The following is a 14991-nucleotide window of genomic DNA, read 5'->3' on the forward strand; positions in this document are numbered from 1 at the left end:
CAGCCTGTTTGTTTTGCTAATAAAATATCCTGGTTCGCTTTGAAATGCATGAAATTGTGGTAGAAAAACAGGATTCACAGTGCAGTTCACATTTTTTAAATGCTTCCTATACCTGCATCTGGAGCAGAGCCATTGTGTGTCTGTGCATAAGTGAGTGAAATGCCTGCCTCCTTGTGGTTGGGAGGGAAAATACAGCTCTTCTATGGTACACCTCACTCTCTAGCCAGCCTTTAAGTTCTACTTGGAAAATAAAGTCTATATGCTGATTATGAATGCACATGCAGTTTGGAGGTAAAATTTTCACACATTTTAACCTGCTATTTACCATATAGAGGTTCATTAAAGATATTGTGGTTCCTGCTACACCCTGTGAATTATTGCCTCGCATATTGATGCAGTCTTTTAGGGCTAAAATTTGCAGTGATAATTAGCATTTTCAGTTTTGCAATGATTTTCAACTCTAACAATTCAGACTAAGAGACAAAGCCTTTGTTATTACATCTTGATAATTGAAATATTTATAATTGGAGCAAAAATCGATGTATCAGCGCTTTAGTATCCCAGATTGCTCTAATTCTCTTTTTTATTAATTTTATGTAGAGTGGTGGAGAATTAACATGGTCAATAAATTCACAATTTGTATGACTGTAATTTCAAGCATTTAAGTGGAATCGTTTAGATCAAAAAGTCTGTAAGATCATACATTAAGGACAGATGTGTCCAAACTTAGCCCATCGCTTACTGTAAGTGCAAGCATTGTCTAATTTTTGTGTTTAGTTGTACATATGCTTTGGACAGCATCAATGTCCAGCCAAAAGTCATTTCAATTGTATAAAAAGTTATGTAGGTGATTAGCAGTTTTCATCTTTGGAATTCTGATGATTGTATGCTGTAATAACGGACTCCAGCTGAGAGGTGGTTGGAGTTTGGGTGTGTGAAATCCCTTTATTGGCCACCTGATGTTTGTACAGTTTTACTGATGTATGATTCTGTTGATCGACTGCGGTCAAAGCTTCTCACTCAGTGGGTGAGATGTTTGTTCTGGAGCCGTGTTCCTCTGCTGTCTGCTCATTTATGGGTGTGCTGCAGGTTTTAGAGGCTGACATGCTGAAAGCTGATATAACGCTTGTTATTTAATCTGTCCATCCATCACACTCCATCTCCACACAGTTCAACTACACACGGCTAGCCCTTCTTACATGACACATATGTGTGTTCAGTACCTGTCTGGATACAAGTTTATATGCTTCTGTGTCTTTAACTGGCTCTTAGCTCAGATTGGTCCTCATTTGTTCAGAAATTTTTCTGTAAATATTTTGTAAAACCATTCTTGTGTAAGTCATTGTCAAACATGAAACTTAAAATTTTCTTTTGTAAATTGTATAATTTTTTTTTTAAATCCAGACATTTCTTTGTAAATCATTCATAAATCCACTCTTAATTATTCATAAGAAATGTATTCTGCTTATGTGTTTTTTTTGTTTTGTATTATGTTTCATAAAGCACATTGTTTTGTTTTCCATTCTGTGCTCTTTCCTCTCTTCTTTTGTAGTCTTGCATGAAACTCTAAATATTGTCTTTATATTTGACGAATGTCCCTGACTATGTCATGTCATATTTCACACAAAAATCAAATGAGAAAAAAAAAACGATTCGATTTTTAAAAATGGATATTTACTTTTGATTTGAAGGTAAAATATGACCCAAGACTCATTTTCAGGGTAGCCAAATGCCAATGTTTTCAGTGACAAACTGTGGATAGTTTTTTTAAAAAGTTGATTAAATAAACTGGTCATTATTACTGGCCTTTATTTGATGTTTCTTTTATTTGAAATAGTCTGCATTCTGTGTATTATATAGTATTGGAATGTACTTCCTGCCTTTTTTTCTTTTGCTGCGACTTTTCTTTTGTCTTCTGCCAAGTAGATTAAAAGAGACAGAATGAATACATGGGCGAGACAGTAGATTAGAGAGAGTAAATATATTCTGTAGCTGTGTGTGTGTGTGTGTGTGTGTGTGTGTGTGTGTGTGTGTGTGTGTGTGTGTGTGTGTGTGTGTGTGTGAGAGAGAGAGATAGAGAGAGAGATTTACTGTGTTGTTCTTGTGATACAAGACTCCTCATGTGACCTGCATGTGGATCAAAAGGATAATTTTAGGAACAAGAAAGATCAAAATGTACAGATTTTTGCGTAAATAACCTCTACACAATTTGTTGCATGATTTTGTTTTGATAGTTTTTGTTGGTTTGTTTCTTCAACAAAATGCATGTGCAAATTGTATCCTAAACCCTTGAATAATTTATATAGGTAATAGTACAGTGTTTAGATTTTTGTTAAATGATTTTATGAATTTTGCAACTTTTTTCTGCTGAATTGAACTATTCTTGCATAAATTGTTGATTTTGTGGTTTGACGTTTTTTTATTATTACTTGTCTACAGAAATTGCTGAATTCCTGTGTAAATTGTGCAATTATTATGTCATTTTATTTATTTATTTTATAAAGGCTATATATTTATGGTCTTATACAGAAATGTGTTCGATTTATGTATTTTTGTGTAAAATTGTTCAGTTGGATGCAAAATTAATTTTTGTGGAATTAATTCACAAAAATTTGTTGTTAATGTAAAACGGTTTTACATTTTAGTGGTTTTGAAATTCATTTGTGTGTGTGTGTGTGTGTGTGTGTGTGTGTGTGTGTGTGTGTGTGTGTGTGTGCGTGTGTGTGTGTGTGTGTGACATTTTTCGGTCCCCTTGAGGAAACAAGCTTATAAATAATACAAAATTACGTTTTTTGAAAATCTAAAATTCAGAAATTTCTCTTGTGACTGTAGGTTCAGGTTTTGGACGATAGAATAAACCGTTTGTACAGCATGGAGAGTCCACATCAAACGTGTGTGTAAGTGTGTGTGTGTGTTCTTGTGATAGGAGATGACGCAGGACTCTTACAGCATTGAGGACACTCCTGCCAACAGCATCGCCGTGGGAACGAGAAAGAAACAGAGAGAGAGATCCGTTTCTAGCACAGTCAGCACTAAAGTCTCTCTCTGTCTTGTTTCGCTTGCGGGACGATGGTTTGCGCGTGAGCCATGTGCGCTAACATGCAGAGCAATCCAGAGAAGAGGAGAGACACCGCGTCCCGGGATGGAGAAGGACCCCGGGACGAAGCGCAGGCGGACGCCGAGCGCGAGACGCTGATGATGGAGCTCACGCGCCTGGTGCAGAAGAGTGTGAGAGAGAGCAGCTGGTGGGAGAGGAGAGGAATAGACTGCAGCATCCTCACCGCAGCCTTCATCAGTTTACCGGCAGGTACAAACTTTCACAACTTTATATTTTAGACACACATGCTCTGTGGGAGAATCTCCAAACAAACAAAAGAAATCAAAATAACTATTTAGAGTCCATATAACGTCCATGAAAATTAGCCACATTTCCACTTTAAATTCTCATTACTGTAAAGCAAAAAATAAAACTAAAAAATAAATTCCATTATTCCGATTAATGAACAATTTATGTATTAATAAAATAGTATAGTAATTATATATATTTACTGATTTAATGAGAATAATTAAAGGAATTACAAAAACATTTAAAAAGTAAATTAGAATAGTGAGAATTTTACTGAATTAAAATGTAACAATCATGCATGCATGTATGGCAAGGCATACTTTTCTTTATGCAAAATATAATTTCCTTTTTTATTGAAGATTCACCCATTCATATCTGGAAATACGCTTTACTTTTAAACAGTTTCCACTCATAATTTGTAGAAATTTACAAATTATTACAAAGAAATGTGAAGTACAGTATTTTAAGTATCCATTGTTTCAGTAGCCTAAAAATACTTGCATTTTGATTTAAGTTGCTCAGAGTCTAGGAAACATTCAGAGTGTGTTTTTATGCTGTGGTTGTTTTCATTTCAACATGTCATTGTGTTTACAACGGCCTGTAGGAGTTGTATGAAGGTGTGTGATGTCATCAGTTGGGAGTATTAAGGATTCTGTGCGTTAAAAACAAATTGTTGACTAGTTTAGACGTGCCGTCCCAGCTGGTTATTGGATTAAACTTCCCTTTAACACTGACAAAGAAACCAAAACTTCTGTTTCCTGCCAAACGTTCTTTGACTTTCAATCCGAACAACTTCTTTATATAGTAAGCTTTTAAGCTTTCAGACATTGGTGATGGTTAAAGGGATAGTTCAGGTTCAGGTAGTCTTCATTTACTCACTTGTTCCAAACCTGTATGAATTTCTTTCTTCTGCTGAACGCGAAAGAATGAAGACCATCAGTTGCTGGTCCCCATTGACTTCCATAATAAGAAAAAAGGGGGTAGAAACTGTTTGCTTACCATCTTTCTTAAAAATGTCTTCCTTTACCATTCAACAGAAGAAAGAAACTCGTACAGGTGAGTAAATGATGACAGGATTTTCACTTTTGGGTGAACGATCCCTTTAATATCTAAATTGGGCAGATCCAGTTTCCTGCAGCAGTGGGAGAAACCAACAGCGATGGGGGTCAAAACTGCAAATTATGAGAAAAAAATATATATTTTAACACTCAATCTCAATGCAATCTCCTGTTGTTTTGGCTTGTATAATAATTTAATTAACAGCATCATATTTTTTTTATTTAGTGGCAGTCTTTGGATTTTGCAAAAACAAATATAAATTATGACACCAAAAAGTAAAAAAAAAAAAAAAAAAAATGCATGATCTACATGATACTTTTTTAAATAATACATAATAATAAATAATGCCCAGAAACATAAAAATAAATATAACCATTGCTTGATTAAATAATTAAAAGCAGATATTTCTTCAAACATACCAATCATAATACATAATTTAATATAAAAAGATACCAAATGAAATGTGAATTCAAAATTATTTACGAGTATTCACTGCCAGAGATTATATGTTCAGTGTATTCACCTTATTCCTATAATAAGCCTACTGCAATTAAAATTATGGGAGACACTTCCGGTTTTGGGGAAGTTCTGCTCAAAAAGACTGCAACAAATCATTTTAAATCATGATTGCGCTACCAATAATCCTTATTTTAAATGAATGTGCTGGACATTTTTATGCATTTTCTATTATCAGAAATCAGGCGAATAACGTTAATAGCTCTTTTCAGCTCGCTGCATTATTTTCCTCCTGATTGTTTTAATATTTCCTTTGTGTTCCACTCTAAGTAAATGAAAAAAGTCAACATATATTGTGCATTTGTGGTCTGCTCTCCCGATTTAATTTACGATAGAGGATAAGAAACTTTCAGTTTTCCTTCCAAATCCTCACGTCTCTTTCCAGGTTTGTCTTCACACAGATGCTGTAAAATGTAATTGTTACGAAATATAGACATACATAATGATATTTAACATGCACATAATATTGCTAAAGATTGAAGGAGGCTCTTCAGGATTTATTAATGGTATGTTGAAAGTAATTTGTTAATGCTTTTACACTTTTGAATTTCCTTTTAATGATCGATGGTTAAAGGGTGAGTAAAATGATGTCACCTCATTGTGCTCAGTTTTTGAAACTGAATTTTATTGCGCTCATAGAGCAAACCTTTTGCTGATTGTTTACAGTGTACAAAGGTTACAGTGTGAAGTTACTCCCATAGTTTGTGCAAAGCATCATGGGGCTTAAGAAAACAGTACAGTAGATTAAAAATGCATATTACATGTTTGCATAATGTTTTTTTACAAAGTGAGATCGCCATCTACTGGCCTGGCATTCTTAATACAGTGTTTTTAGTTGTGTTTGTTTTGACAACGTTGTTTTGACAACGTTGTTGAATTACAACGTTTTTATTACAATTGTTATGTAAATGCAACCTTAACCAACGATTATAGCATGTTTTACAAGAGAAAAAAAAAACTTCTGGTTCAAAATTCTGTGTTACTCATTGAGAAATTTACTAGAAACTTTAGATTGAAAATCGTCTGTACTTCGGTGTTTTCTCAATAACTCATTTCTAAACCTGTTAGAAGTTACATAATGCAAGCTTTTTGTGTCAAAGCTTTGATTATCTAGATGTCTCCGTGATCTGTTTGTGCTCATACGTTTGTGTTGATTCGCTCTCCACGCAGCTGCAGTGATGTTGTTCTTGTGTCTGCAGGGTTCCTGTTGCTGGGTTCATGTCAGACACTGTACTTCCTGTCAGGTGTTCTGATGATGGGCGTGGCTCACGCTGTCATCACTGTTAAAGGCACACACCTGGCCAGTCACGGCGCACTCAGCGAGTCTCCGGCCTGGGCACACTTCTGGGCCGTCTTCTTCATCGAAGTGAGACTTGCTGCCCATGTGAAATTATTAAACATTGTTAATATAGGGAAATCTATCATTACAAAGAAAAAGCACCAAGAGAAGCATGGTTTTCCATTTTCACCTTAATTCCATGTGTTTTGGGACATCTGTGTGATGTGTAAGTGAAGTGTGTTGCACATGGAGCTAATTCTCTGCAACACAAAAATGCAAAAGTATGGAAAGAATTTCTCCGATTAATTCTTCATGAATTTACTTCATAGACTAAGAGGATTTAGATTAATCAAGAATGTAAAAGAGTTATAATTTTGGTCATATTCCATGGAAGCAGTCTGTGCTCATGTATAAACAGTGGGGCCGAAAAGTTATTCGATTTTATAGTTTTATATGCAGTATGAACAACAATATGAATGTAATCAGATTTCCGAATCAAATGTTCAGTTTTTAATGACAGGAGCACTGGAGAATGTTCCAAAAAAGTATCTTGAGCTTCATTTGAACCAAGAACAACTGACCTATATTTAGTTTAAAATGTAAATTATTATTATTTTTTTTATTATTTAATATATTAAATATTTACATCTAGATTTTTAAATGTTTGCTAATTATTTAATTAAAACAGTAAATTAAAGTATTAAAATATTTAACTATTAATTATTTAAAATATTTTATTATTTTAATGAAATTAAATTGTTAATTTGCAAGTTAGATTATTTAATCAGTTAAAATGCCACTTAATAATACAGCAAAAAAAACTGATGAAGTAACTTTTGAAGTAATATATAAATTACTGATGTCAAATGATTCATCGGGAATCGCATCCAAAATAAAAAAGTTTTTGTTTGCATAATATATGTGTGTGTTCTGTGTATATTTATTATGTATGTATAAATACACATTTTGCAAATATATGTAAAAATTGTATCAATTTAATTTAATTATACATTTACAATTTAAATATGTCGTAATCTAAATATATTTAATTATTAAATCATCACATTAAATTAAAATCTCGAATGATTTGAGATGTTCCAACAAGCATCTTGAGCTTCAGTAAAAGCAAGTACATTTGACCATCTGTACAAAGAGTTACTTGATCAGTGACACTTATTTACTTACATTTGGTAGAATCGTCACCTAGAAATGGTGCACAATTCTTCATTTACATATCTTTTCTGTTTTAAATGCTGCAAAAACTCTTAAATGAGAAGAGATTTTGATGAGCTGTGGTCTCTTCTGTACTCTTCTGCATGTATCATGTGAATCTCTGCGGTCTCTCAGGTGTGCGGCTCGTTCTCAGCGCGGGCCGGCGTTCAGGCTCACGTTAAGATGCATCACGCTCACACTAATGTGATCACTCTGGGAGACTCCAGCACCTGGAAAATGCCCTTCCTGCCTCGATCCGTCTATCTGTTCATCGCGCCGCTGGCCGTCCCCATCATCACGCCCATCGTCGCCATCAGTGAGGCCTTTCAGTCCTCACAGACACAGCTTTTCAATGCACCCTAACCAGTTAATATGTGATAAAGAGATGATAAACCATGTGTGATCATTTTGTGGCAAACTTTTCATTTAGACATAAGAAATGTTCTGAGGATATAAATTACTTTTTGAAACCTCCAGCATATTCTGTCATGTGTTTCAGGTCAGCTGAAGGGTCAGTCTCCGCTCCTGATCCTGCGCACCGTCCTGTGTGTGTGTCTGGGCTTTTTTTCTCAGTATTATCTGCTCAGGTGTGTGTCGGGTCTGTCGTGCAGCTCCGCTCTGCTGGTCATGCTTCTGTGCAGAGCCATGTTCTCCCTGCCGTACATACACGTCAACATATTTCAGGTGAGATCAAATGCAAAAAGACAGCAAGCTGCATTTTTATATGACTGATATATTTGGTGGTGCATCAATATTATTGATTTCCATGCTTCTACAGCTGTTTGAGATACAACCAGAGTATCAATTATTTACACCAATTATCTTCAATAAAATATGAAAAATAGTTGTTTTTGCATGCTCAGAAAATCCTAATTAAATTATTTACCCTACTTATCTTCGGAAAATTTGCATGCTGCAGTTGTTTTGACATGCTCAGTAAATATATCAAACTATTTATATCACTTCTCTTTAGAAAAAATTTGTTGCTATTAAATAATATATAATAATATGTTTTTGCATGTTTAGTGAATAATAGTTACATTATTTACACTTCTTCAGAAAATATAAAATATAGCAGTTTGTGCATGCTCGGAAAATATAAATTATAAGCATTTATACCATTTATTTAAAAAAAAAACAGTTGTTTTGCATGCTCAGAAAATATAAATGTACACTATTTATCTTCAGAACATATGGAAATATAGTTGTTTTTGCATGCTAGTGATGTATAGCTTGCAACTAATAAGCTATAGATTTGAAGCATTAATGAATGCGGGTGAGTAATCCCTAAATGTGATTAAAGATGGATCGTATCAGACAGCAGCTAACACTGCTAACAAGCGCTCAAGGACAAGAAGACAGCGGCTTTCAGCTCAGAGCGCAGCCGAGCCCAGGACTCTGATAGTGCGTGACTGTTATCAGAAACATTAGTAGCAGGACTACAACAACAGACTGCCTTCCTCAAGCAATGGTCTCTGATGTGAACAAGGAACTTCAGAACATTCTGATGAAGCACAAGACTGCAAATCATGTGGGGAAGAATGATATTCGGAAAGAGCAGTCAGAACTCCTTAAGAAGGACTTCAGTGAACTCTTTGAAACACTTTGAAGACTCAAAGTTCAGTCGTTCATCAGTGGACCACTCCCAGCATGGGGAACAAATATGTTTTCACAGTTGCTTGGGCTGAACACATGGCTACAAAGATCTTGTAATATAAAAGGAGTGAATTTCATCGACAATTTCAATCTTTTCTGGGGCCATAGACAATTGTTTAAACCGGATGGCCTCCACCCAAACAAACTTGGTGCTTGAGTGCTCAAGGATAATATCTACTTCTCCCTCTGTCATCCTTCAGCAGAGTGTGTCAATCCATTCAGCACACACACACCGGGTCCGAGTCATCATGTGGTTGACATATCCCACAAGGACACTGATAACACCACGCAGCCAAAACAAGCACTGCTCAGGGACATCTAAGCATATCACACCAGTCCTCAGGTCCTTACACTGGCTTCCAGTTACATTTAGGATTGATTTTAAAGTACTTTACTCATTTATAAATCACTCAATGACCTAGGACAGAAATATATTGCAGATATGCTCACTGAATATAAACCTAACAGAGCACTCAGATCATTAGGATCGAGTCAGTTAGAAATACCAAGGGTTCACACAAAACAAGGGGAGTACGACTTTAGTTACTATGCCACCCGCAGTTGGAATCAGCTTCCAGAAGAGATCAGATGTGCTAAAACACTAGTCACATTTAAATCTAGACTCAAAACTCATCTGTTTAGCTGTGCATTTATTGAATGAGCACTGTGCAATGTCCGAACTGATTCCACTGTATTTTTTTAAATCATTTTAAATAAGTTAATTTTTAAACCATTTTCAAAGTTTTTAAATTGCTTGATTTATTTTTGATATTATTTTCCTTCATGATTATTTTCCTTTTTTTGTGTAAAGCACTTTGAATTACCATTGTGTACAAAATGTGCTATATAAATAAACGTGCCTTGCCTTGCTTAGTATAATTGTGGGCTTGAGCTTAATCCAGACAGCACACAACCCACTATCATCATAACTCTCTGGTCGTACAGTAACACTTCAGCACTACACTATTCTGTCGTCTCTCTCAGGCTCATAAGAGTAATCCTTCTGAGTGTGAACTTTCCATGCTATTCAGCTGAAGTCTGCTTCAATCCATCCCTGCCTTTGTGTGCCTCTCTGCAGAACCTGATTTTACCAAGTGAGACATGTTCCTGGGACAACATCTTTGTTGTCCCTGGAACAACATTGTGATTAACCAATCAGATTTGAAGAACCAGTTTATAGATTTTGTGAAGTTTACGCTTAAAATCACTGTTTGGTGCTTGTACATCAGTGTCATTCATCTATCATTTCCTCTGATTTTAGGGATTACTCATGGTTAAGGTTAAGTTTAGGTGAAGAAGTCTGCTTCAATCCTTCCCTGCCTTTGTGTGCCTCTCTATCCTTTCCCGCGAGACCCGCTCAATATGGCTTTGTTCTCCTGCTCACGAGGTTCACAGGGTTCAACTACAGAAAAAAGTAAAACGGCAGAGAACAATTCACGCATGATTTTCCCAGGCACAGCAAAGGGAGATACTTTTGTATCTTTGTACTTTTGTATTGTGCGGATCCTTTGAGGTATTTTTGCTGGTTTAAAGCTGAGACGCACAACAATGTTTGAGATCTTTGTTTAGGGGTGAATGCTGTGCGGCTGGTTCATATCAGCAGTGTTTTACAGTGTGTGTGTGTGTGTGTGTGTGTGATAAACAGTAGGGTAACGTGAGTTTTCAAGTAACTAGTAAAGTAACGCATTACTTTTTAATTTACAAGAAAATATAAGTGAGTTACTTTTTCAAAAAAGAAGTTACTTTGTTTTCTCGTTTATTGACTGACGAGTCTCCTGTCCCCTTATTGGGAGAAATCGGAAGAACAGAGGCATTGTGTGCACTGTGTGAACATGATGTAGTTCTAGACTAAATGTGAATGTGCATTAATTTATACCAATCGCAAAAAAAAAAACATTTAGTATTCACCAAAATGAATTAAACTCAGAATGTGACGCAAACCTGCAATAATTAAATGTTAAAGAAAACAAATGTATCCAATCCTATTTTATTAACTAATGTCTTTGCTGCTGACCTTTGATGATCCAGTTCAACCGTACTAATAAGCAAACATGACTTTAGATAAACTAACAATTGTGCTTCATTGTTTTTTTTTTTAATTGCTGAAGAGTGTTGAACCTTCTTCTCCTGTGTTTAAAGACGTGAATTTACTTTTCCTTCAGCCTGAGGTTTATTCATTACACTTTTTGGTGTCAAAGGGCTTTTACATTTACTATAAATAGAACTTCTCACATTAAAAATGATCAAGCCCTGCTCATACTTAAAAAGTAATGAGCAAATAATGCAAAACTAACGTAACGCATTACTTTCCATAAAAAGTAACAATGTAGTTAATTTTTAAGAGAGTAACGCAATATTGTAATGCATTACTTTTAAAAGTAACTTTTCCCAACAATGGTGTGCTATTCTCATGTGTTTAAGCCCCCACTTAAAGATCAAACACGCTGTTTTCTTTTTTTGAGTTGGTTTTTGTGTCTCTGCTTTCGCAGCACATCGGCCTGCCAATGTTTTCTGCCACTAACCGGCCCAAGCGCATCTACCAGATGACACACGGAGTCCTCAATCTTCCCCGAAACCTGCTGCTGGACTGGACCTTCGGCCATTCCCTCATCAGCTGCCACGTGGAGCATCACCTCTTCCCATTCCTGTCTGACAACATGTGCCTGAAGGTGTGCGCTCCGACCACACACCCCTCCAAATATATGATTGTTAAATAACATAAATAATGCTACCATTTTTATATAACTTTTTAGTAATAACTTTTAAATTAAATCATTACATGTATTTATTTTAAGTATTAAAATAAATTTATAATTTTATGTATTGTTTTTCTAAATTTTATAATGTATAATAAATTGAATTTGTAATTGTAATTTAATTTAAATGAATTTAAAATATTTTGTAATATATATTTATCATAATTTGTAATTATTCATGTTTATTCATTATATTTCTATTATTACTTATTCACATAATTTAAAGAAATAAATATTACAAATAAACATTACATTCTTTAGTATAGTAAATTAAATTCAAAAATAAAAAACTAATTAATATGATAAACAGGATATGTAAAAAAATTACCTTAATATTTAAATCAATTAAAATGCAGCCTTATCAGAAAAAAAAACATTAATAAAATTCCCAAAGAGCAATAATTTAATTCATAATTAATAATAATTCTATTTAATTAATCTCAGTCAAACAAGATTAATTAAATAGGAAATATTCATGGGTAAGGATGATATGCCAACTAAATGTACACAATACAAATAAACAATTCAATAGATTAAATTGTAACAAAGTAAAAATCTAATATGTAATATATAAGTAATTTATTCAATTAAAATTAAGCACAAATAAATTTACAGTAATTAAAAGAAACAATACATTTCACAAAACGGAATAAAGTAATGAACTAAAATTATCCAAGATTCATTTTAAAAATGAAATAGTAATAGATAAGGTTAATATGGCAATTGTTAAACAGTAACAATACTTTCACTGAAATGATTAAACTAATCAAGCAACATTATTTAAACTAGACCAAAACGGATAAATTAAGCAATAAAGACAATATGCTAGATTAAAAAAGACCTATGTTGATTGTGTCAGGTGAAGCCGCTCGTGTCTCAGTATCTGAAGGAGAAGAAGCTGCCGTATCAAGAGGACGCTTACGTCTCTCGTCTGAGTCTGTTCTTCCACAGATATCAGGAGCTGATGGTGTTCACTCCGCCCATCACTGAACTGGTGGGAATCCAGTGATGACTGGATGAAGAGCAGAAGAAGGACACTGACATGACCACCGTCCAGATTTTATACATTTTCAATTGGTTCATAAAGCCATTAGAATTAAAGTTAACAGCTCACAACCTGCTTTACTTGCAGAACGTGATATATTTATGAAAAGAAACAGGGTATTTGACAAAAAAAACACGCTAGATGAGATTTAAATGATTGCATGAGCTGGAAAAGAAAGTGCATTTAGAGATGGATGACAGTTTGATGAAGGATTATGGAGATAAATATTTGTTTGTTTAGAATAATTTGCACTGATGAATCGTGAATAGACCAGGATAATGCAATAAGAAAGTACAAAGGATGGTGTTGACTTTATAAAAAGCAACGCTGTGCAAAGAGGGCCTCTTTTCATTTATGACTGTGCTTTCTGTTCGCTTCGCTAAATGACATTATTGAATGAAAGGATCGTTGTTTTATGTGCTGATGTCAGATCAGTGGTAATAAATCACTGCTGTTTTTATCATACATGACCTCTGACCATAGACCATCTCTCAGAAAAGATGCATAAAACTTCACCCGATCTGTGCAGGACACACTTTAGCTTTGTTCAAAGGTTTAGTGAGCTGCCTTTGCTGTCTCTTAAAGGGAAAGTTCACCTAAAAATTACAATTCTGTCATTTACTCACCCTCAGGTTGATCCAAACTTGTAAGAAATGTCTTTCAGCTGTTGAACACAAAAGAAAATATTTTAAAGAATGTTGTTAACCAAACAACTGACGGTAGCCATTGACTTCCATTGTATTTTTTTTTTATTTTTATGTAAGTCAATGGCTACCGTCAACTGTTTGGTTACCAACATTCTTTAAAATAGTTTATTTGTGTTCAGCAGAAAAAAAGAAACTCATTCAGGTCTGGAACACGACAACATTTTTGGGTTACTATCCCTTTAAGAAACTATTTTCATTTTTAATTAGACTGTTGATTCCAATATAGTTTGCAATGCATCATGAGATTGTTTTCTCAGCCATGGTTAGGTGTGATGCTGCTTTTAAAATGTTGGCCAAATGAAGGTGTCTTGATGGTAGTGATGTCATCAAATGCTGTCTAGATAGGCTGCTCGCTAGGATTTGAAACACAGTTTTTGTGTAGATTAAAGCAAATGTAGGAGACAGAAATTAAGACTTTCTCTTTTTATTACAGTTGTAGATAACATTTGAATTTGCCAACAACAATACCACTGTATAATCTCTAGCGCACAGTAGATTTGAGTACTTTTAACTGGAATGAATGTGTGGGAAATGCAGTTTTATGACCTAAACACATAATAATCATATTCACAGTTGTACTTATGCACTGATAAATGGGGTGCGTTTTGTTTATAATTCAGTGATTTTAATCAAAATCCTTCACCTTTGACTTGCTTCCACTGAATGCTCGTGAATGTAAGTGTGTGATACTGACATGTGTGTATGAGAGAATGTTGCTCTCCTCTTTAATTTGAAAATAAAGTTTATACATTTATGTTACTGGTCAAATAAACTGAAATAGATATTCAACTGTTTTGATGTAGCCCTATATTGATTCTGCAAGATTTTCTGACAATACAAGGCTATTTTTATGACTTCAGAAGACTTGGAATGTGGCACACAATTCATATAGATGACTTTCATCTTGCTTTTATTGTTTTTTTATCATCTTTCCCATTTTAACTTGCATTGTATGTACATGGCAGCATGTTTTCCTGTCAACCATGGAAGACAGAAAGTCAGAAGGGATTGGAAAAACGTGAGTAAAAATAGTATTATTATAATGAAATCATATTTCAAGTAAATAATCAAATTAAATGTTTTAATTATTTTTTACATTATTTTCAATATGATATTGAAACTGTTTGTTCATGCATTTACTAATATATATATATATATATATATATATATATATATATATATATATATATATATATATATACAAACATACACACACACACATAATATTAATATATACTTTTAATATAAAAAAAACCTTGCTAGGTGTGCTGTGTTAGACTAAACTGCTAAATCTGCTAAATGACTAAATGTAAATGTAAATAAAAATAAATGAATATGTATAGAAATTTTAAAAATAATTATTTAAAACAGCATTTAATTGTTTTTAATTAATATGCATCATAAACAAATATATA

The 14991-nt window shown here is 34.1% G+C and overlaps 1 protein-coding gene across 1 annotated transcript; it reads left to right on the plus strand.

Moving 5' to 3' along the window:
• The first annotated feature begins 3020 nt into the window (after positions 1 to 3020).
• LOC132121821 (fatty acid desaturase 6-like) lies at positions 3021 to 12925 on the plus strand. The gene is made up of 6 exons (XM_059531575.1): positions 3021 to 3307; positions 6121 to 6287; positions 7548 to 7728; positions 7912 to 8096; positions 11558 to 11737; positions 12684 to 12925. Exons 1-6 carry the CDS (start codon positions 3088 to 3090, stop codon positions 12831 to 12833), a joined length of 1083 nt encoding a protein of 360 aa, XP_059387558.1. The 5' UTR covers positions 3021 to 3087; the 3' UTR covers positions 12834 to 12925.
• Positions 12926 to 14991: the final 2066 nt, after the last annotated feature.

Source organism: Carassius carassius, chromosome 40 (genome assembly GCF_963082965.1).
Source record: "Carassius carassius chromosome 40, fCarCar2.1, whole genome shotgun sequence".
NCBI classification, from domain to species: domain Eukaryota; kingdom Metazoa; phylum Chordata; class Actinopteri; order Cypriniformes; family Cyprinidae; genus Carassius; species Carassius carassius.

What these genes read in the sequence shown, in the direction of transcription:
- LOC132121821 (XM_059531575.1), top strand. Translation starts at nt 3,088, where the DNA reads ATGTGCGCTAACATGCAGAGCAATCCAGAGAAGAGGAGAGACACCGCG. An exon ending in TACACGTCAACATATTTCAG is followed by an intron (nt 8,097 to 11,557) that starts GTGAGATCAAAT and finishes CTGCTTTCGCAG; the next exon opens with CACATCGGCCTGCCAATGTT. An exon ending in CTGACAACATGTGCCTGAAG is followed by an intron (nt 11,738 to 12,683) that starts GTGTGCGCTCCG and finishes TGATTGTGTCAG; the next exon opens with GTGAAGCCGCTCGTGTCTCA.